Here is a 22,353-nt window from a genome sequence, read left to right on the forward strand (position 1 = left end):
TCTCACAGACATACAACAGTTGAGGATGTCCAAAAGGGAAGGAAAAAATCTGGCCAAAGGCTCCACTTCTCCTGTTGTGAAAAGTGCCATAGAGTCTTTAATGATAATGCAGAGCAGACAGAAAATTAATTTTTTTAAGGGTGAAACGCTTTCACCCAGCAAACTGCATGGTATTCCTTGTAGCTACTTTGGAATAAAAAAAGGCTCAGTAGACCCCAGCAGTACTGAAACTATGGTCATGTGGAGTCGAGGGATCCCATGAACAATGCGTGTGCCAAAAAAGCCAAATACACCTAGATGAATAAAGGAACGTATAGAAAGTAATGGAAAAAATAATCTTCTTATGATGAGCATTTCACAGATATAAAAATATATTTGCAGTACCTTGTTAAAAGGATCATTTCAAACACCAGGTACTTGGCAGATATTTTAAAAGTCCCATAAAAATGCATTGTGTATGCATGTGCAGAAGGGGGTGGTTGCAACATACAGGGTTTATTTCACTGTCATACATTTGTAAATAAAATACTCAGTCTCTGGTTGTTTCAAAAAGTCCAAAATAATGTTGGCAGCAGAGGTTAAGTAGTTCACAAGTGCCTTCCAAGTCATGCTTAGTCTGTTGCTAGTTAAACAGCAGACCATACTTTACTTTATATTTACTTGTTTAGGAAATATGCCTTATCAGCATAGTTGTTTTTCTGCTTCACACATATCACAGTCACTAAACAGGAAATCATCTGTCATGGTCAGTCAGTCTAAGGGATTGATGGTAATGAATGAATGAAATTACACATTTAAAAAAAACCTATTAAATCATCTAGTCCTCCTAGCAGGAGCTCAGAGGGCTGTTCCCTACAATAACAAATTATTATCATGTTCTTTGTAATCTTGAATGACTCAAGCAACAGAAATTCCACTAACTCACTGTATCTTGGGCCTTATTGTTAGGAAATATTTCTTGATGTTTAACTTAAATTGTTCTTGTGCAGTTTCATATTATTATTCATAGTTATTTTGATGAGGACCATTCTAAATATTCCTTTCCTTTTTGGTGTTTATGCTCTTCCAATACTTGTAGATATGTTACCAGGATGTCTTTAGTCATCACATAGCCAGACTATATATTGGAAGGCCTTAGTTCTTGTAATCTTTCTGCATAAGCCAATGCCTATAGCCTATTAACCACTTTGTTTCCCTTCTCAAAATTCCCTTACGTTCATCAGTGTTTTCTGGTACTGTGATACCAAGAACTGCATGCAGTTTCTGTTCACAGTCTTCCTAGTCTAGTACCATTTCACAGAGAGTGAAAATTATACCAATCTTTGCTTCACTGCGCCAGATACCTCCTGTCAAATAATGTCACATTTTTGTGACTTTTTTTAAAACAGCTCCTAGGGAAGATGATTTAAACTTGAAAGCTGGTGTATTCATAGTATGTAGGTCATAGATTTGCCTTTCGATTATCTGGTGAAAATCAGATTTGATGTAAAATTATACGTGTTTACAAAATGCGCTCTGTGCATATGTACTGAATTATGTTAAATGATAAAACTAACAGTCTCCCAGAAGAGCTCACAGCTCAGGAGATATACAATGTTTTCACTCTCAGCAACGACTGCATAAAAATTCCCCCAAGGGTGTTTGTGGTGCAGCATTGAAGGACTGTTTCTGCTTGGACCCCTGGAGAGCATACAGCAGTGTGTGGCAGTTGCCCTTCTCCTTTCCACCTCCACTGCACTCTCTCTACTGCCTGTTTGGTGGGTCCCCAGGTGCAGTGAGCTACCATCCACTCCATATGTTCCCCACAGTGGTCAATTTCAGTTTCTAAACTGGCAGTGTAAATCTGGCTGTTGCATATCTTGGCTAATCTCAAACCAAAGTAGAACCTTCTGGCACTATATGTCTTTCAGTTTGCTAAATCTTTCAACAATGGTACATTTTGCTTTTCTATTGCACCTTCCATCCAAGTATCTCAAAATGTTTTCCAGGCATTAATGAATCAGACCGATTAATGAATAAGGATTTGACAAGAAAATTGTGGCAGAGTGATTAAATGAGTTGACTAAGGTCACAAAGCAAGCCAGACATGGAGTTGAGAATAAAATCCCTGTTTCTTGATTTTTCCTTTAATTGCTCAGCAACACTCCCTTGTATGTATAATATAATTTTAAAAACCATTTCAATCTTCTTTGTATAGCTAATTTAAACCAACATTTCTTTCCTCCACCTAAATTTAATTGATGTATCTTTTCACTGAGGAAAAAGAATCAGTGTATGACATTATTTTCACTTTAAGGTTGTTTGCAGGGCTGCAGTGTTATACATTAAATAATGTAACAAGATTTTTTGAAGATGCCACAAGAATTGTTTACACTCTAGTTAGTGTTTTCAAAAGCTAATAGACTATATTATCTTGTAATAACAGACCAATTATACATCTCTTTTAGGCAGGATGTTTTTCTCCAAAATTTGGTTTTATAATTATACACACCTCCATTAAGACTGCAGAGTATATTTTCAATAAATGGAAAGGATTCACTAGAGAGAATACTTATTAAAATGTGCAGGCAGTTCTGCATTTTATAAAGCAAAGCTGTACTTCTCAAAGCCTTCTGCATCTACAGAATATAAATATTGAGTAGTACATCGGGTATTTAAATAAGCCAATCACAAAAGGATTTTTAAAGCTGATTTTATCTTATGTTGTTTCTTTTCTTTGTCTCGTTTCTTTATTTCTCTTTAATTTTCTTTGTTTCCCCCCACTATTGCTCCAGATGTCTCACTCTTTCACTTTGCTCTTCAAACAAGTTACACTCTTCTGTAGTGACATTCTGCTCCTGAGTATAGTCTCATTATGGCGTGTACAACACCCAGATGAGAGCCATACTTGCTATCACCATGTTTAAACAGACTACCATAGCATATATTTTTTGAGTATCAGTTGTGGGTTGATGTTGTCTGAACATGGTTTCTCCGGAGCTGAGTTTGAAATGAATCTAAACTCTGTTTTAAAGCCAGTGTAGACAGGACCTTCAATCCCAATATTGTATCCCCAATCTTTTGCCTTCCTTTTTTGGTTTCTCCTGCTCTCTCATTCAATTGCTTTACTTTTGCTATCAGTTCTGACTGTACTTCATGGATCCCAATTTGGTATTATGTCGTGTCTCTTTCCTGTGTCTTTCCCTCCATAATATGCTGTATTTGTCTTTCTGGGCACTATGCGTGAAATTCTGCCCTCATTCAAATCAGTGGGAGTTTGGCATTGACTTTAGTGGAGCCAGGATTTTATCCTACCTCCTTACTGTGACCTTGCTCCACTCTGGGCTAGTTTAAAACCTTTTTGCATAGGTTCCTCTTGCCGAGAATCCAATACACTGGTTCCCCAGCTGATCAAGGAGATTCTATGCTCTCAACTTTCCTTCCACAGAAGAAGACCCATGTGATATGAAACTGAACCCCTTCAATCAGGTCTGTCCCCTCCCTGATTTGGGATTTTAGGGCCACTCTACGATAGGCTTTTTTAACCAACTTCCCCTATTCTAAGCTTGGGTTGAGGGGGGTGAGAAAAATACAAGACGAATTTGAAACTAACAAGATACTTGCAAAACTTCACTGTTCAATTGCACTGCATTTCTTGCTTCCTATCCCCCTTCTTGTGGTCTCCTTGGATGGTAAGCTCTGGGTGCAGGGATCGTCCATTTCCTCATTTTTCTCTGTAAAGCATCCAGTGCACTGTTGACACTATTTAAATCATCATCATCATCACAATCCACTATCATAAACAATACAGATCTCAATGGGAAGGTGGGGAAAAGACATAGAGGGTACAGTGAATATTAAATAACTCTTAAGCATACTATGAAATGTTGTTGCAAAAATAACCAGTGACATTCTCTGGCTATATGTCTTGTACAGAGGATTCTCATGTAAAACTAGGAAGGTAATAACTGCTATACGCAGCATTGATGCAATCACTTTTTGGCAGAGACTGCACCATTCTGGAGTCGCCAGTAGAACAATTAATACTACAGTAGACCAATGGAGGGAACTAAGGCATTATCACTGGAGCGGGCATTCAAAAAGAGGTTAGATAAAACTCGTGTGGGAATGAAATAGGGAAAAGTTTTGCATGATGTGTAATGTCTGAACACTTGACTCAGAGAATCTTTTTCATCCCTTCATTTCATGATTCTGTGGCATGCCAATTTAGCGGAAACTGCCCCCCTACTCATTTTTTTATTGTGTGGCGTCATTTTATTTTCAGACTAGACTTAAAAACAGAGGTTCTGGTCTGCATGGCCATTAACAACCCAGGGCACTTTTCATAAAAGTATGGACTTTGTTCCGAAATGACCCCTCTCCAAACAGCTCAGCAACACGCTGTGTGTTGATTTGTGGCCACTCTCCGCCATGCAGGTGGTTGCATTTCAATGGAGCTAAATATTGTTTCTGAAGTACTTTCAGGCCCCTTGGGAGGAAAGGTGCTGTTTAAACATTAGAAATTTTTATTATTACCAACTTGTCAAAAAGTGAAGCGGTGACGTTTTCAATTAACTTTTACTAAGCTTGAAGTGCCTGGGTATCTTGTGCGTGTGAGCTTAATTAGGTGCTTATTAATATCACAGTATTGTGCAGAGGTGCGGTTAGAATGATGATCCGTATTAGACATCTCTACAGCAGGTCCTCCTAGCTCTGCTCAGGGAAAAAAGGAGAGTCTGGAGCCGGTAGAAAGGTTTTTATTTTGTTTGTTTGTTTTAAGGATATTTTTCATGGAGTCTTTCAGTTCTAGGTCACTGGCTTGATTGACTACCACTCAGATCAGCAATGGCCAAAAATCATTACCCTTGGATGGCTGTTTGGTGGCCTTTGTGAAATTGGTTTGTTGTTTAAGAGTCCCAGAGGTAGCCACTTTACAAATAGCTCCTCAGTTCATGTTCATTGGCTAGATTAGTAGCATTCACATCAGAGAGAGGCCAAGTATCTAATGGGACAGGGAAACTGAATTATTCCCTCTTCCTCAAGAAAAGCATTGGGGTACATTATCGGGCTGGTGGGGGGCTGTGCCTGTTGGTGTACTTGTTTTGTAATGTCTGGTTGGTCTGTATGGTTGTCAGTCCATCACCTTTCACAAGCACTAAAAAAAAAAACCCCCACACAATTTTTTGTTCATATTTTTCAACATCTACCTTTTTACCACAGAGGCATCAAAGCTTTGCAAATTGCACAGGCAGATATAGGGCCACATTTATCCTTGGCATAAGCAAGTGCAATACTCCATTGACTTCAATGACTTTAGTTGAGGTGACTTCAATGGACCTGCATCTGCTTATGCCAAGGGTGAATTTGCCTCATGGAATGTGATACTGTTGACATCATGGCACATGGTGCACTGTTCACATACCTCAAAAAAGGGAGAATTGTTTCTGCCTCAACCACACTTTGATGTCACTAATATCTATGGTTTGAGTTTGGGTGTTAGGACTTTTAATAAGTTCTGTTCTGCAGCATGAAAATTATTTTCAAATTATAAACATTTGTTTCTTATATGTGTTTGAGTGATTAGATATGCTCTCCGAATGTTACTGTTGTGTCTGAATGAATGTATATCTGAGTTAGTCCATTTGGTAGGACAGTACAGTGGCTTTATTCACCCCAGAGAAAGTGCATTACAGTTAAACTACTCTTGTGATTCTTCTGCATTATAGGCAGAGGTTTAAAACTTAAAACAGTTCAACAGCCAGGAGTTACATTTGCAGAACAAAAGCAACAAGTTTCTAGATGTCATTGCAGACAGCTTGATACTGTCCATTGTTTTGACAGTTAGAAATGGAATTTTCCTTATAGAAAGGTCCTATAATATTTTATAGAGAATAACCTTTTCTATATAGAGGTTTTTAAACTAACCTACAGAATTCTATAGATAGAATTTTCTATTGAATTTGGTTGTTTTTAGAGTAATTTTCATAGAGCCCTGTTTAATTTCTCTGGAATGCTGTTGACTTCATCTCGATAAAATTCTACAGGACTTTCCTCTAAAAGTTATCCCCAGAATGGACAATGGCAACATGAGAGACTTAAAGGTATTCTGAAAAGTTAATGAGCGACATTTTTGAGTATCTGACTCAGCTGCAATATTGCAGTGTTATGTTTATATTATATGGCGTTTGTTTTATTAAAAAAACATAGATATATTTTGAACTCCAAACACATCCTCTTGAAACATATACAGCAAGGTCTTACTGTAACAGCAACTGTCCATAGTGACTAAAATGACAATGGTCTTTTCTTTTCTCTCTCTTTTATTAACTCTAGGTGTTCTCTGCCTGCCAGACAGTCTGAACCTTCACAAAGACCAGCAAAGGTCAAATAAGCCAGGCGAAGTACAGATGTTTAGCCAATCAGAGTTAAGGACCATAGAGCAATCCTTGCTCGCTACCCGGGTGGGAAGCATTACCGAACTCAGTAAGTGCAACATCATTTATGTTCTTTTTTCCTCTTAAAGTAAAACAAAAAACCCAATGTATTATATGTTTCTATAAAAGACAGGCTGAAGCCTAGAAGTGCTATCAAGGGAGACTTCTTTAATAGTGGGAAGAAGGAGGGCCTTATTTGCTCCACAGAGATCCCACTGGTCAGTTTGGAAGCTGAAGGGTGGAACAAGGCCTTAGAAGAGAGGAGTGTGAGTGTGTAGATGATACTCACAAACATACAAATGACTCCATTAGAATTTCAGAAGATCCTTCATTCCCACTTTCCCTCCCTCCACTTCCAGTGGGAGAAAAAACAAAACTTATAGAACACAAATTAGCTGCCTGGAAAATAAATTATTTGTTATTAATCAAAACACTTTTGGGGCAATATGATAAGCTGCTATACCTGTCACAGTTCTAAAGCTTTGATTTCAGTACAAATAAATTATTTACAGTTCCCTGAACACCATAGACATGTTTTGTTTGTAGGACACAAATGCTCTGTGAATCCTAATGCAATGTAAAAACTCAGGGGTTGTAGGTGCATTTCTTTTTAGGGTTTCCCTGAAGGCAGAAACCTGATATCACGTTTATACTGTGTCCTCAAATTCAAATATTTAGCTGATTTCGTAGTTCTATGCAGTGTTTTCCCCAGGAATTGAAATGGGGGGGGGGGTCAGGATGAGGAGTGAGATCATGAGGGTGTAGGTGGGCTGTATGGCATCATAGTAAAAACTGAAAAATGTTTCATGACCATTTTATTAAATTTTAAAATCATCACACAAATTAAAGTTGGCTACTCAAGCCTTCTATGAAGAACTACATCCTTCTTGGTTTCTTCTTATAATTTTGCACAACTCTGTTAATGAACTTCTTGAATGCAATGCATTCATCTTTGGTGGCTTCTCGTGTGTCCGGTACTTCCGTTTCTTCAATTGATATGCTCATTAGTTCATTCACATGATCAGGCAGAAGGCGACTTCTTTCAAAACACAAAATTCTATTTAATGATGAAAAAGAACGCTCATCTGTAGCTGTTGTGACTGGGAGTAGCAAGAGATGAATTCCTACTTCTTTCAGCCCAGGAAACATAGCATAAAGATTGGGCTGAGCCACTAGTGATGATAAAAAATAAGTTGAAGTCAAATCTTCATTCACTCGTCGTATGATATTCCACTCTGGGTTCAAATTCTCTATTCTGTCCTGAGCACATGGCAGTCCCATTGCTGGTAGTGCCTCACTCCACTCAGCTGTCGGTGTTTTATAGGACAGGGATCTGTTAAAGCTACGTAGAGGTTGAGTAGAATCTAGAAGTCGCTGTTGTAGATTTTTAAGAATCAAGTCTGTGTGCTTTTTCAGTTGTCTTAACAAACACTTCTTGTCCTCTTCACTTAAGAATTCAATATAAATGCCTTCATTAGTCAACTTCTGGACTGAAGTCTTTGCTTCTTCCAGTACTTTTTCAATGGATAGCTCTCTGATTGATTCAAATGTAGCTTCTATTGCTGGACAAAGATCTACTACTGTTGTAGCAGATGCCTGGATGGCATTGTTTAATGACCCAAATGGTTTCAACAGTAGACTTACAAGAGAGAGAATGGCAATAGTCTTCTCTGAATGTAGTAGCAAAAGTAATCCACCAGCCTCACTACTTAGATCCATCCGTTCTTGGTAGACACTTTCCAAAGCCAGTAATAATGGCTGGAGTAATTTTAAGACAACAGCCAAGGACCACTCATGAGAAAGCCAGAGGGTTTTCCCAGGTTGGACTAATTTGAACTTCAGTCCCAGTGTATCTTCTATATTTTCCAAGATATTCAGTCTTTTTGGACTCTTGCTGAAAAAAGACTATAATGAAGACATTAAATTTATAGCTTTTTTTAATGTCTTTTGAAGAGTCTGCAGCTTGTACTAGCGCTAGTTGGAGTAGATGGCCTCTGCAGTGTGTATAGGAGAGATTAGGGTTACACTTTTCTCTGAGAAAAGCTTGTGCTCCACTATGTCTTTCAGAGAAGTTTGCAGCTCCATCAAATGCACAAGCAGCCATCTGTTTGGGGTCCCACTGACAAGCATTTAACTCTTCTAAGATGTGGGTTGTCACAGATGCAGCCAATCTGTCTTCTATAACTTGAACATCTAGAAATGCATCTACTGGCCTACCACTGACCTCAAGATAATGTACACAATGACTTAATACTTGATGACCATTTGCATTGGTGCATTCATCAGCTGTGTATGCAAATTTTTTGAATGTGGTGAGAGAGTTCTTCACTTTTTCAACTGTTGAGTCTTTCACTGTTGCACCACATGCATCTAGCCAGTCAGTTGAGTTTCTTGCAGACAGATAGTGAGCATTTGCTGATCTTGTTCGGAACTGGTGTTCAACTTCAGGATGAACAAGTGACAATGCACTTAACATTGGCCTCCAGTTTGTAGTGTGTGGTGTCTCTTGCTTAAATAGAAAGTATGATGCCACAGCCATGTTTGTTTGCATGAACTATGTTGTGTCTCCAACATGCTTAACAGCCTCATTAACACTCACCGGTGTTGTCCTTGGTCAGTGGAGACTCAGAGTTCAGAGGTGCTTTCCCATGAGTTCACCTCCCAGGTGGGGGGCAAGAAGGCACCTTGCTCGTTCCTCCAGCTGCTCACTGTTCGCTCTGGCTACTGTTGTTGGTTGTGCCACCGTTCACGCCATCGCTCTGTTGCCAATGGCCCTGCGCTGTCACCTTCTGCTGCCACCTGCCTCTGACCTCTGCGAGTTGGTCTCTTGAGGTACCACCCAGCTCTCAGTGATTTTAGCTGAGCTCTCAGTGGGGGAACCTCACTGCTAGTGCAGACTGGGCCGTCTCTTCAACAGAAACACTGTCCCACAGCAGGTCTAAGCACTTAGACCTGATTATCAGTGATTTCAGCTGTAGTGGTCACTTAACAAAACAAAGACTATCTATGGAGCCTAATCAGCTCTGTCTTTAAACAGTGGAGAGGGGCAGGTACTTGTGACTCAGGCAGACCATCAAGCAAAACACCTGTCCCCGCTGTCTCTCTCGATGCCCCTCAATCAGCACAGGCTAAGTACAGTTCTACTGCCCTTTACTCATACAATAAGAATAACAACATTTCATTACACCTCCCCCCCCCCATTCAAGTGATTTGTAACCCAACCCCAGCCAAAATCTATCACTTGGGCAACACAGCTCTGTTTGCTGGATACCTAAGTAGATTAGGTGTCAGAGTAACAGCCGTGTTAGTCTGTATTCGTAAAAAGAAAAAAGAAAAGGAGTACTTGTGGCATCTTAGAGACTAACCAGTTTATTTGAGCATGAGCTTTCGTGAGCTACATCCTACAGCTTCATCCTTTTTTTTTTTTAGATTAGGTGTGAATGTAAATACAATCTGGTCCTGAAGCCTTTCCCCCCAGCCCCCAGCTCATCACTAGCTGTCAGGGAGAGCTCATTTAGACTTTGCTTACAAATCATAATTTGAAATTATTAGGTTGGCCAACATCACCGAAATGAATGCAATGACATGGTCATAAAAAACAACAGCTGTATAAGGAAGCTAGTCGATGTTCATACTTTTCAAATCTATTATACTTTTTCAGATACACGTATTTTATCATACACTGTATAGACTTTTAAAGTGTGTATTAATGTTTCAATTTCAATTCAAATTTCCAAGCAATCACTAAATTGGCAACACTGCATGTAACTAGTTCACAAAACTTGGGGGGGAGGGGTGTTGGGGAAATTCGGGGGGTAAATCCCTGGTTCTATGTGCAGTTGTACTAAGGGCTGCTGTGGCATGAGGAGCTGTAGCAGCACATTCCAAGATGGTGCAGTGTGTCTATTAGCTGTTGGCCCAGAACACAGGCAAATTATTCTTTGGGGATATAGCTGGAAAAAGGTACCCCCAAGCAGGGTGGGTTGATTTAAATCCAGGAGATTTAAATCAGCGATTTAAATCATTATTTAAACCACCAAGTGGAAAGCCTCAATTTAAATCATCCATTTTAATCAACTTTTCTGTTTGTATTTCGGTTATTTTCTAAAGAAAGGTTGCATTCTCACTGATTAATATAACCATTAAACATGCTGATTTGCAACTAAATAGAGCTTTTATATAGATTTGATACTTTTTATTATGTAGGAGAATACAGTATAACTATATACATTTATATATAGGTGAGTACACTATAACTGTATCCATTTATTTTAGCAATTAACATTTTCAGATTCTTATTAATTGTACATTTTTAGTGTGTTAGAAAGTGGTGACTGATATACTGCTTATTTACTAGATAATTAACTTTTTGCTCATGATTTGTGTCAAGCGATATTAGGATAGTAACTGGAATTTAATTTTGTGGGTACTGGACCCACAAAACAGCATATCAAACTTATAAAATTAAAATTAAACAAAACAATCTTAAATGTTTTGGATACATAAACTTCTCTTATCGAAACACGTCTCACATTTACAACTAAAAGATTTATTAAACAGAGGGATTAACTGTAGTCAGAAAATTAAACTGATTATTTCAGGTCAGCCTGGAAAAATTTTCAGATATTCGTAAGTAAAAGGGACTGGAGCTCAAGTTCCTACTTTCCTAATCTCTTGAAAATGAGACAGTCTCCTAAGGTACTTAGGCTGACCCATTGTGCCATATTTATAAAGCTTGACCTCAAAAGTTAGATGTTATTCCCCTGATTCTTTCTTTATATTGAAAAGCAGCCTCTAACTCAAAGTTTTTGATAGAGACTTGTGGATTTAGTTTTATTTAAATGTTTTAAGAGACAATAATAAGTTTAGGCCTCAATATATTTTGTATTAAACTCAGATTTAATTTTAAACAGGTTTATTTTTAAAAAGAAAAATATATTATTTAAATAACAAACTCAGGAAAATCAGATTTAAATAAAAAAAATCTTTTCCCTCTCCCCCTCCCAAAATCATTGATTTTTGTCCACCCTGCCCCCCAAGTCAATGGGAGCTGTGTGCAGATATCTGAACACAGAATTTGGTGCCTTAAGTGTATTGATAGCAATCAAAGAGAGTCTCTAAGCAGGGAGCCACGTCTCCTGCCACCATGTGCACACATGCCATAGAAGAAGAGTTAGTAGTAGTAGGGAGGTGTGTGTGTGTGTGTGTGAGAGAGAGAGAGAGATACACACATGTCGTACCACACCAGGTCACAATACCCTAAGAGCCAGACCCTAAATTTTGTGTACATCCTAAATAAACACCGAACAAGAGGAAAGAGTGAGCCTGCAACTTCAATGTTTTTCAGAGCAAGTAAAGTAATTTTTTAAAAACAAGTCTCTGGCAACCAAATTCTGAATGAGCATGATTATCCAGAGTTTATTTACATTAATCATTCATTTAAGTACCCAGAAAAGCTAGCATGCAAAAATAGGCAGATGCTAAGGAAAGATGCCTCTTTGCTTTCACCTTTTCTGTCTGGAATCAGGCTGCCTTGCTGGGTGACCAGCTGTTGGGCTGCTAGTATCTTTGGGGATAAGAAGAGCTATCTATCTCCCTGCAGGATGACAGCTGGCAAACTGAGCCCAATTACTGCCCTTTTTCTGTTTCCCTCTTCAAGTCACTAACTTTTGTATTTTTTTAATCTTTGCCTCTGTCCCAAAGAAAACATAGAATAAAATATCTCCTAGCCTAAATGGATCAAGTGTGTTTTCTTGTCTAGTCTTCCATTTTCCCATTCCTTTACTCCCTCTTCTTGTTTCTTCCACCTCCCTCTTTATAGTCTCTCTCTCTCTCTTTGCTGGTTATTTTTGTTTTGCTATCTCTCTCTTATTTATTTTTTTATTCTTTCTTGTCCTGTTTCTCCTGTTCTTTCTAACAAACCAGGTAACATTCCCTCCTCTTTTCATATCTTAACTACGAAACATTTTTGTGTCTTGTCTACTCTCCCTTGTTCGATTGTCCTTTCTCTTTACTTTTCTCCTGCTCTGCTCTCCGTCCCCCACTCCCTCTCCTCCCTCACCCCCTTCCTTCATGCTGTTCTGGTCTTGCCATTGTTGTTCTACCTAACATCAGTCCCCCACTGCTCCTTTGTGTTTGGTTGTCTCTCTCCCAAGATCTCTCATCAGTTGTGGAAGGGGTGGTGGGGAAGCTTGCTCTCTCATTGCCCAGGCTGTATCCATTGTGTGGATAAACATAAGACTTCAGTCTCCAGTGCTGTCAGTTCAGAGGCCCCCCCATTTGAGGGCGGAAGGCCTTTTGTTCCTGAGGGGCTGAAGCCCACCACTTCCTGGAATTCACATAGGCCAGAAGGGATGGACCTTTCTTCTGGTGGGCTCATGCCACCCTTTCCAGGATTTCAATAGTCCAGAAGCCTCTCCTTCATCCGAGAGAGCAGTGCCATTTGTTCTTCTGGTGGGCTCCACCCACAGTCCAGTGTTTAAAGAGACCAGAGCATTTAACCTGTAAAGGCTTAAATGGTTTGGGACCTGCCTACAGAAAAGACCACCCCGCTTCCCATAACATACGGCCCCATGTATAATCAGCAGAGGTGCTCAAGATGGGTTCCCTTGATTTAACAGAGGATGCTGGTTGCAGCGTGTTTTTCACCAGGGGACCTCAGCTGTGAAACAAGCTTCTGCCCTTGGTTTGAGGCAGTCTGGGATTTACAGTATGCGGTAAGGCTTGTTCTTTTGCCCAGCCAGGCGTCTGAAGACACTGGGGCCTCATGGGAGTGATTTGTTTATGGGGGAATGGGCAGTTTGGTGGGGAAAGCCCTGCCTCTATTGGGTTGTGCTGGGGAGGGCTTGCTGGCATTTTTCTGTCAGCTTGATGCTAGCTTTGGTTTGGTTGTTTTTTTATTTTAAATAATGCTAAAAGTGCCCAGAGTTGCAGATGACTGCCTGATCGGCAGCATTCTAAATGGAAATACATCAGACTCTAGCACAGAGTGTCTGGCCAGCTACCTCCTCATTCTACTACCCCTTCTAATTTTGTATGAAATACTTTTGTGGACTTCTTGTCACGATTGAGACACCTGTTCAGTTCTATGCCAACTCCACATTTCTGGAAATAGCTAAATCAGGCATTGTAATCTGTCAGGATCCGCTGTCTCCAGAAATGTTGATTTGAGTACAGGTTAACTGTGGTGCTTTTCAGTCCTAAAGATTAGGAATCTATCCACATGCTCTCCATTCTTGGAGAACACTTGCCTCTGTAGGCAAGTTCATCAAAAGAATGGGACTGCCAGGGGAATTGTTCAACCACTGTTTCCCCCTGTAATGCCCTTAAACTTTAACTTCTCAGTCCTGTAACAACAAACACTGGCTAATGCTTATTAGATCTGTCTAAAAACTATAGCTCCCACACCAAATTATTATTATTGTTTGTTTATTTTTTTAGCATTATATGTGTGCAGGGCTCTGCAGACAAACTTAAAAAGATGAGCCCCTGCCTGATGGTGTCTACGATTTAAGGTAGCCGTAGCACAACAAGAGATAAGAGAGTAAGATTTGTGGGGGGTGGGGAAGGTAAGGCGCTATGGGAAAGATGGGAGTTCCAATGGTAAAAGGCCATGTACAGGTGGCCATGCTTAATAGTTATGAGGCCACATAGAGGGCGGCATATTTTACCTTTTCATGTACTTGCCACATAAATTCCTTTGTGCTGCATAAATCCACCAAGACTTGGATTTGGTAAGGAGCCTATAAGCTCTCATTGCATTTCTGTGTGTGTTGGGCAACTAGCTCCTGTAGTTTTCTTTGAAAATCCCACCCCAAAATGCTGCCACCTCCTGCTCGGTAATCTGTGTCCGCCTGTCATTTTGCCTTCCTGCTTTTCTTCCTCTGATGGTTGCAGGAGTCAGAAGCGCGCTCTCTACTCCGTGTGATATGTGGGTAACCGATAAGGAGCTTTCATGTCAGTGAGGCGCTCTCCTGTGACCAGCGTTCCAATCGCCTCGCCTTGCCCATGTGCTTTAGGATAGAGCAAGAAGCAGTATTGAGCAGAGGTGGCGCAGCACCAGTCATGGTGACAGAGAGAGAGCTTGGAGGAGACACTGAACCAGGTGGCACAAGGGGAGGGAGGGATGAACTGAGTAGCCGAACACTGGATGGGAGAGAGCAAGAGGGATGGGGGAGAGAGATGTTGGGAGCAAGAAAGGAATGGGGGAAATGGATTGGAGAACATGAGAGACAGAGAAGAGAAAAAACTGATATTTAAGAAGGTAGAGACAATGGGCCAACTTAATTCCAAATGTAACTTCTTTGACTTTAATGGGTTACAGCAGGGATAGATTAAGTTCATTGACTTGGTTCCCCAAATGTTATCCTTACCTTGACATTTGTACCGGGCTCATCACTGTAGTGTCTGAGTACCTATGCATAGATGGTTTTCCACCTACCATCTGTTCCCACCGTGCTTCCTATTTGTTAATTTGCATGATGCCCAGGTTTTCCTGTGACAAAGGACTACCACTCGGTAGCTTCTGCAAGCAGATTCAGCACCTGGCTCAAACAGGAGAGCTTTTGAGGTGGAAATGGCTGGAGAGGGGAATTGATGAAGATCACATGATCTTAGTTTTCTTTTGCAGCTCGATCTGTGTGTAAAGTGCTCCTGAGCTTGATATCAGAACCACTCCTCAGCTGATGCTGATTCAACAGTGTAAGGTGTTGTCTTAAACCATAAATGGATTAAGCTCATGGTCGTATTTACCTCAGAGGGTACATCTTCACAGCAGAGCTAACTCATAAGAACATAAGAATGGCCATACTGGGTCAGACTAAAGGTCCATCCAGCCCAGTATCCTGTCTACCGACAGTGGCCAATGCCAGGTGCCCCAGAGGGAGTGAACCTAACAGGTAATGATCTAGTGATCTGTCTCCTGCCATCCATCTTCACTCTCTGACAAACAAAGGCTAGGGACAGCATTCTTTAGCCATCGTGGCTAATAGCCATTAATGGACTTAACCTCCATGAATTTATCCAGTTCTCTTTTAAACCCTATTATAGTCCTAGCAAGGAGTTCCACAGATTGACTGTGCACTGAATGAAGAAGAACTTCCTTTTATTTGTTTTAAACCTGCTGCCCATTAATTTCATTTGGTGGCCCCTAGTTCTTATATTATGGGAACAAGTAAATAACTTTTCCTTATTCACTTTCTCCAGACCACTCATGGTTTTATATACCTCTATTATATCCCCCGTTAGTCTCCTCTTTTCCAAGCTGAAAAGTCCTAGCCTCTTTAATCTCTCCTCATATGGGACCCGTTCCAAACCCCTAATCATTTTAGTTGCCCTTTTCTGAACCTTTTCTAATGTCAGTATATCTTTTTTGAGATGAGGGGACCACATCTGTACGCAGTATTCAAGATGTGGGCATACCATGGATTCATATAAGGGCAATAAGATATTCTCCCTCTTATTCTCTATCCCTTTTTTAATGATTCCTAACATCCCTTTTGCTTTTTGGACTGCCGCTGTACACTGTGTGGATGTCTTCAGAGAACTATCCACGATGACTCCAAGATCTTTCTCCTGATTAGTTGTAGCTAAATTAGCCCCCAGCATATTGTATGTATAGTTGTGGTTATTTTTTCCAATGTGCATTACTTTATTTATCCACATTAAATTTCATTTGCCATTTTGTTGCCCAATCACTTAGTTTTGTGAGATCTTTTTGAAGTTCTTCACAGTCTGCTTTGGTCTTAACTATCTTGAGCAGTTAGTATGATCTGCAAACTTTGCCACCTCACTGTTTACCCCTTTCTCCAGATCATTTATGAATAAGTTGAATAGGATCGGTCCTAGAACTGACCCTTGGGGAACACCACTAGTTACCCCTCTCCATTCTGAAAATTTATCATGTATTCCTACCTTTTGTTCCCTGTCTTTTAACTAGTTCTCAGTCCATGAAAGGATCTTCCTCTCTGATCCCATGACAACTTAATTTACATAAGAGCCTTTGGTGAGGGACCTTGTCAAAGGTTTTCTGGAAATCTAAGTACACTGTGTCCACTCAGACCTTTACTTCAGTGTTGTCCCTAACCTGACTCCTGTTCACATATAAAAACCTTTCCCCCGATTGTGGTGATTCTTTCCATCCGGACTAGCTGAGGTGTAGGCTAGAGCTCAGGTCGCTGGAATGATCCAGTACCCTTGGGCTGTACCTTGCCAGAAAACCGCTCGGAAAATAAGCCTAAATAGTAGGAAAAACCCACAAAAAACAGAAAAATGTAAGCAGAGGACAGGATTTTAATTTCTTATAATGAGGCCGGGAGTGGATTTGATCATGATGCTGGGTGGTGATATGCGTCATGACGCCATGATGCTAGGTGGGATTTGCGTCAAAAAAATACATGCCGGGTATCGTTCAAAAAAAAGTGTCCCACAAGACAAGTGGAAAAACCCGCAGGCGTGACTGCCTAAAAATGCCAAGCCAATTGGCCAAAAACAAGCAAATAGTCACTTGTTTTAAGCAAATTTGGCAATGCTTATAGAATGCAGGCTAAATCACTCAAGTGCCCTTAGTCCTTCAGTACCTTCCCATAATTCCCAGCACGTGCTCAGAAGGACAAAAAAGTTGTCCTGCAATTCACTGGGAAAGAATCAAAGAGTTGGCTCATCTTAGTGCAGCACAAAGAACCATAGGATGTGCTCCACAGTCTTGGGGCAGCAACCATGGTAGCAACACACACGGGGGAGTGCAGTGGTGAGGACACAGTAGATCAGGTAGGGCTTTGCACTATGACTGCTCATACCCGGGCTAGGCTAACTGGGCTAGGTGCTCCCTGGTGCCAATCATTCAAGGTAAATCTGCAATGAAAATACACCCAGAGATTGCCTCACTTCCTGTGCAATAGTAATCAACAGAAGGGCCGGAACTATCACCCCCTGGTTTAATCATTCGGGGCTGGAGACAGCGCATTCTCACTGAGGGGTCTTTCAGATGTGCAGTTTGTTTCCCCCTCAATTGTCAGAGTATTTCTCTCTTGACCTTCAGGTCCTGTTGTAAAACCTGTTTGTTCTCCCAGGATTTTTGGGTGGGAAGGAATGAGTAGGTGGGTGGCTCAATAAGATGAGCTTTCTCTAAGGACACATTGGGGCTTATTACTGTTTAGGACATTTGTCCCTGGATGGCTGTGTTTTTAATATTTGTATATGGTCCCAGAGGGATGGGAATAGATGTATTTAATTGCAATAAATGAGCAGACATATTTTTGCTGCATAATAGAATAACATAACTGAAAAACTCCACTCCCAAATTTCTGGTGGGTATTTAATGGCTAGAAGTACAAAAGCTTACTAGGGACTTGCACCCTAGGTCCCATTGGTTGCTAGACCAAGCAGAGAAAATGCCCCACAAGGGTTCTCTAAAAACATTGAAAGATCTGTCTGTCCCTGACTGGGGCCCTGTGATCTCAGATCCATCAGACTGCACTTGCTGCCGAACCCCAGGGGGCTGGCAAACATGTGTACACTACCTTTGCGCTCCCCCTATCCCTGGGACAGCTGAGCCTCAAGGCTGCTCTAAATAACACTAACTTTTAACTGCCCCCTAGGGGCTCTTACACCACTGGGATTACTGGAGCACAGAGTGCTCCTGCTATGTCTTGTTGCACTATGGGATGCCCCCCTCATGTTCCCTAATTCTTGATGGGAGGATTGGGAAGTGGTGGGCTAGAGCCAGACTAGGAAAATCTATCCCATGTTGGGGAAATTCTTGACTGCTATATTAAGGCAGGTTTCTGGCCCTTTGATAATACCAAAGCAGCCCAAAGAGTCTAAGTATGGGACAGGATCTAGCCCTAGATGTTTACATCTCTTCAAATTTAGAGCAGAAAGCTACTTCTGGCTTATTTTGAGTCAAGAGATAGCCAGTTTACATTCATTTTCTAGGAGGGGAAATTGTTCCATGCAGGGCCATTTGGCATACCAAGCTGTGTATGTGGAGTTTTTTATTATTATTATTCAGGGTGTTAACCACAAGTAGTTGAAACTTTTATTTCAGTCTGGGATATTCTGAATGACTGGGAATAAATAGGAGCACAAGAGAGCTAAGATGGAGCTTTTTTATCCTTGAATAATATTTGATTTTCTGTGTCAGACATATTTAAATATGTATGTACAGGACAGCATTTCCCCCCCTCTTCAGTCTTGAGGAAAGCTTTTCTTTTTATCCTATGAAGATTCCCCACCCCACCCCTTTTGTTTGTTTGTTTTACTTTTTCAATCCTGAACCTACATATTTCTGAAATAACAAATCCCCAGGAGAATCTGCCACACTGTTGAGGATGAAAGGAAAGGTTACCACTCAAGTGTAAATAAGAACGTTACTGTATACGCCAGTGCTGTTTCATTTCTGCTCATGGTGACAGCCAAGCAAATGATGAAAGTCAGCATCCTTGCCCAGGCCTTTTAATCTCGTCTCAACCCTTTGCAGCCAAGAGGAGTGAGCAGTGTAGAAGCAGTGCAACAAATTGACTCAAGTCTGCAAACGAGGTTAAACCCAAACATGGAAACAAAAGCTAGGTGAAAGGTGTTTGCCTTGGGGTGACTGACTCTACAGTGTTCTCCTTGACAGAGTAGTTGTAAATGTTGTTTAGTGTCAGCATGAAGGCAACATTTGTCAGGTATTTTAATCAAACTTTAAAAGCATTTCTTCCGTGTTTCCATTTCTTTCCCAACTTCCTTTCCACGGAGAACTGTCCTTTAGTTTGTGGGGTTCTTTTCATGGTGTTCACATTTTATTCTCTCTGTTTAAAAAGAAATCAAAGCAGCTGGTTACATTAATGGGGTGTCTATTCTTTTCCAGATATTGATGGAAAAAATTAAGAAGAGTAGAGCCATGATTACAGGGTTAAATGCACTGCTGTGCCCTGAGGGGGACACTCAAAGACCAGAAAGGTGTTAGGTCTCATGCTCTTACCTGTCATACCCCACTGACCAAGCCCAAGTTGGATTGATTATCAGCCATCTCACCTGGCTTAGGTGTCTCCGCTCCTGGAAAATGTCAAGCCCACTTCTGGGACAATTTGAGGACTTTGTTGAAGCTGTGGCAGTGATCTTCCATGACTCGGGTTGTGAGGGTACAGTCAAGTCTGCACTTCAGGTGTTGTAGCAGGGATGCCGGCCCGTTGCTAAATCTACAGTGGAGTTCAGATGCTGGGTAGTAGACACTCAATGGAATGAGGACGCGCAGCATTATCATTTCTGGCTCGGCCTAAATGAAGATATTAAAGATGAACTGGCACAGGTGGAATCCCCATCCAGCCTGAGCGTTTTCATTCATCCTACGCATCAAGATTGATCACTTCTTGACCAAACGCTGCCAAGCAAAAAGATGGTCCTCCTGACTCCAGCCAGTCCTGTTGGCCAGCCCCCTCGTCCTTCACCAGCCCAGACCAATGCTCGTCTGTTGGTATCTTGGTGATGGGCAATCCATGTCTAACTTATCTCCAACTCCCTCTCCAGTACTGTCCCCGACACAAACCTACAGGTGCTGGTGAACTCAGATGCCTCACGAAATTTCATGGATCTGAAGTTTGCCTGAGCAAACAAAATCCCCACCTGGCGCAAGGACTCCCCCGTATTAATGCAGCCCATAGACAGGTCACGCCTTTCATTGAGACCAGTCACCCACCAGACGGCTCCCTTAGAGGTAAATACCCTTCTAGGGCACCAAGAAATCCTTCAGTTTGGGCTAATTCGTGCACTGCATTCATCAGCTGTCTTTGGCATCCCCTGACTCATCACCCATGTCCCATGCTTCCACTGGCGGTCAGGCATGTTACGCTTTGACTCCCTATTTTGCCAACAGTCCTGTTTCCTGAGAGCTGACCTGAGACCAGCAACCCTTCAGAGATGTGAAGAGATGATCCAAAGGTGACCCCGCGACCCCCATGACCTCCTGAACAGCTCCAGGGATTCCTGTTAAATATCAACACTATGTCAACATGTTTGACAAAAAAAGAATCTGACAACCTACTGCCCCATCACAGCTACGACTGTCCCATCGACCTCCAGGCAGGAACGGAGGTTCCCTTTAGGTGCATTTACTCCTTCTCTGTACTTGAACTTCAGGCCCTCTGGAGAGATCCCGAGGAAAACCTGCAGAAGGGTTTCATTTGCCCCTCCATGTCCTCAGTGGGGCCCCCAATCATCTTTGTGGCGAAGAAAAACCGGTTCCTCTGGCCATGTCTGGATTAGAGAGCCCTGAACAAGATAACAAGCTGAAACTGATATCCTTTACCAATTATTAATGAGCTGTTTGAAAGGCCACACTCTCTCAAGGTCTTCACAGAGTTGGACCTCCATGGAGCTTATAACCTGGTGAGGTTTCAGGAAGGAGAGAAAAGGAAAGACTGCCTTCCGGATGATGTATGGCCACTTGGTCATGCTGTTTGGGTTGTGCAACACCCCAGCAACCTTCCAGTATTTCATAAATGACATCTTTAGGAACATGGTGGACCAATTTGTCATAATTTATCTGGACGACATCCTTGTAGTCTCTGAAAGTCAGGCCTTCCACAATCATTATGTGCGTATTGTCTTGGAGAGACTCCACCAAAACAAACTCTTCACAAAGCTCGAGGTTTCATTAAAGACACAGTGGAATTCTTGGAATATATCATCTCACCTGAGGGACTTACCATGGAGCCATGCAAGGTGGCGGCAATATCCAACTGGGCTTCACCCTAGGACATACATGGGGTGCAGGGATTCTTGGGATTTGCCAGTTTCTACAGGTGATTTATTAAAGGATTCTTTAGCTTGATTGCACCCATAATGGCACTCTTTCAAAAGAGGGCCCCGTTCACCTGGGCCACGGAGGTTTAGTCAGCCCTTGAGCGACAGAAGAGGGCATTCATCTCAGCACCCATCATGATTTACCCAGATCCCACTAAACCATTTATGATCGAGACCAGCACCTCAAATTTTGCCATAGGTGCAGTATTATCTCAACATCTGGGCCCCCATAACCAACTCCACCCCTGTGCCTTGCAGTCTCGGAGGCTACCCCCAGTGGGAAAAAAATTACATGTAGGACAAGGAGCTACTGTCTATCAAGGCAGATTTTGTGGAGTAGCACCATCTCCTAGAAGTAGCCAGATTCCTGGTCCAAGCCCTGATGATGGACCACAAGAACCTGGAGTACCTATGGACTGCAAGACACTTTAACCAATGCCACATCCACTGGTTCCTGTTCTTTGCTTGATTCGACTTTGTGAACTATCACCCCGGTACAAGAAACAGGAAGATGGGTGCCCTGTCCCAAAGATGAATATCTCAAACCTGGTAAAGAGCTCTTTACTACCATACTCAAGGTGTCCAGCTTTGTCAAAAGAACAATCAACAACAGTCTGATGTCCTCCATCTACTCCTTGATCCCTGATGATGCGTTCAAAACCCGAATCACCAGACCTTGAACAACTGCGGTATGTGACCCAACTCAATGTTCTGATTTCAGATTGGCCTCCTCTATCGCAGGGGTTGCATTTATTTTCTAGAGGGACAATCTAGGCTTCCGATATTGAAACTATGCCACAATTTGCCTGATGCAGGCTGTTTTGGCCAGTTCAAGACCTGGAATCTGGTATCGAGGTGTTTCTGGTGGCTAGATCTGTGAGCTTACATCAAGGATTATATAACATCTTGTAATCTCTGCACAAGTACCAAAAACCCATGATCAAAACCCCTAGGTCTCCTCCAGCATCTGCTCATGCCTCCACAGCCTTGGTCTATCAATGAATTTCACTGTAGAATTGCCACACTCTCAGGGACTCTCAGTAATCCTGGTTGCCATAGACCTCCTTACAAAGATGGCACACTTCACCCTGTGCTGTACTGTTCCTACTGCACGGGAGATGGCTCAGCTCTTCCTGGAAAATGTCTTCTGCTACCA

The 22,353-nt window shown here is 41.6% G+C and overlaps 2 protein-coding genes across 4 annotated transcripts in view; both read left to right on the forward strand.

Annotated features, from left to right (window-relative positions):
* CRY1 (cryptochrome circadian regulator 1) overlaps positions 1–22,353 on the forward strand; it is a 510,254-nt gene that overhangs the window by 321,246 nt on the left and 166,655 nt on the right. The gene's annotated exons all lie outside the window — the stretch shown is intronic.
* The window catches only part of ABTB3 (ankyrin repeat and BTB domain containing 3), a 278,201-nt gene that overhangs the window by 155,685 nt on the left and 100,163 nt on the right, over positions 1–22,353 (forward strand). For 2 of the 3 annotated variants that reach the window (XM_074941145.1, XM_074941153.1), the window contains exon 2: positions 6,313–6,462. The exons of the other annotated variant lie outside the window; for it this stretch is intronic. In XM_074941145.1, coding sequence (XP_074797246.1) covers positions 6,313–6,462 — 150 coding nt within the window. The remainder of the gene's footprint in view (positions 1–6,312; positions 6,463–22,353) is intronic. 3 annotated transcript variants of the gene reach the window in all.

This window comes from Natator depressus, chromosome 1 (assembly GCF_965152275.1).
Source record: "Natator depressus isolate rNatDep1 chromosome 1, rNatDep2.hap1, whole genome shotgun sequence".
Lineage (NCBI taxonomy): Eukaryota > Metazoa > Chordata > Testudines > Cheloniidae > Natator > Natator depressus.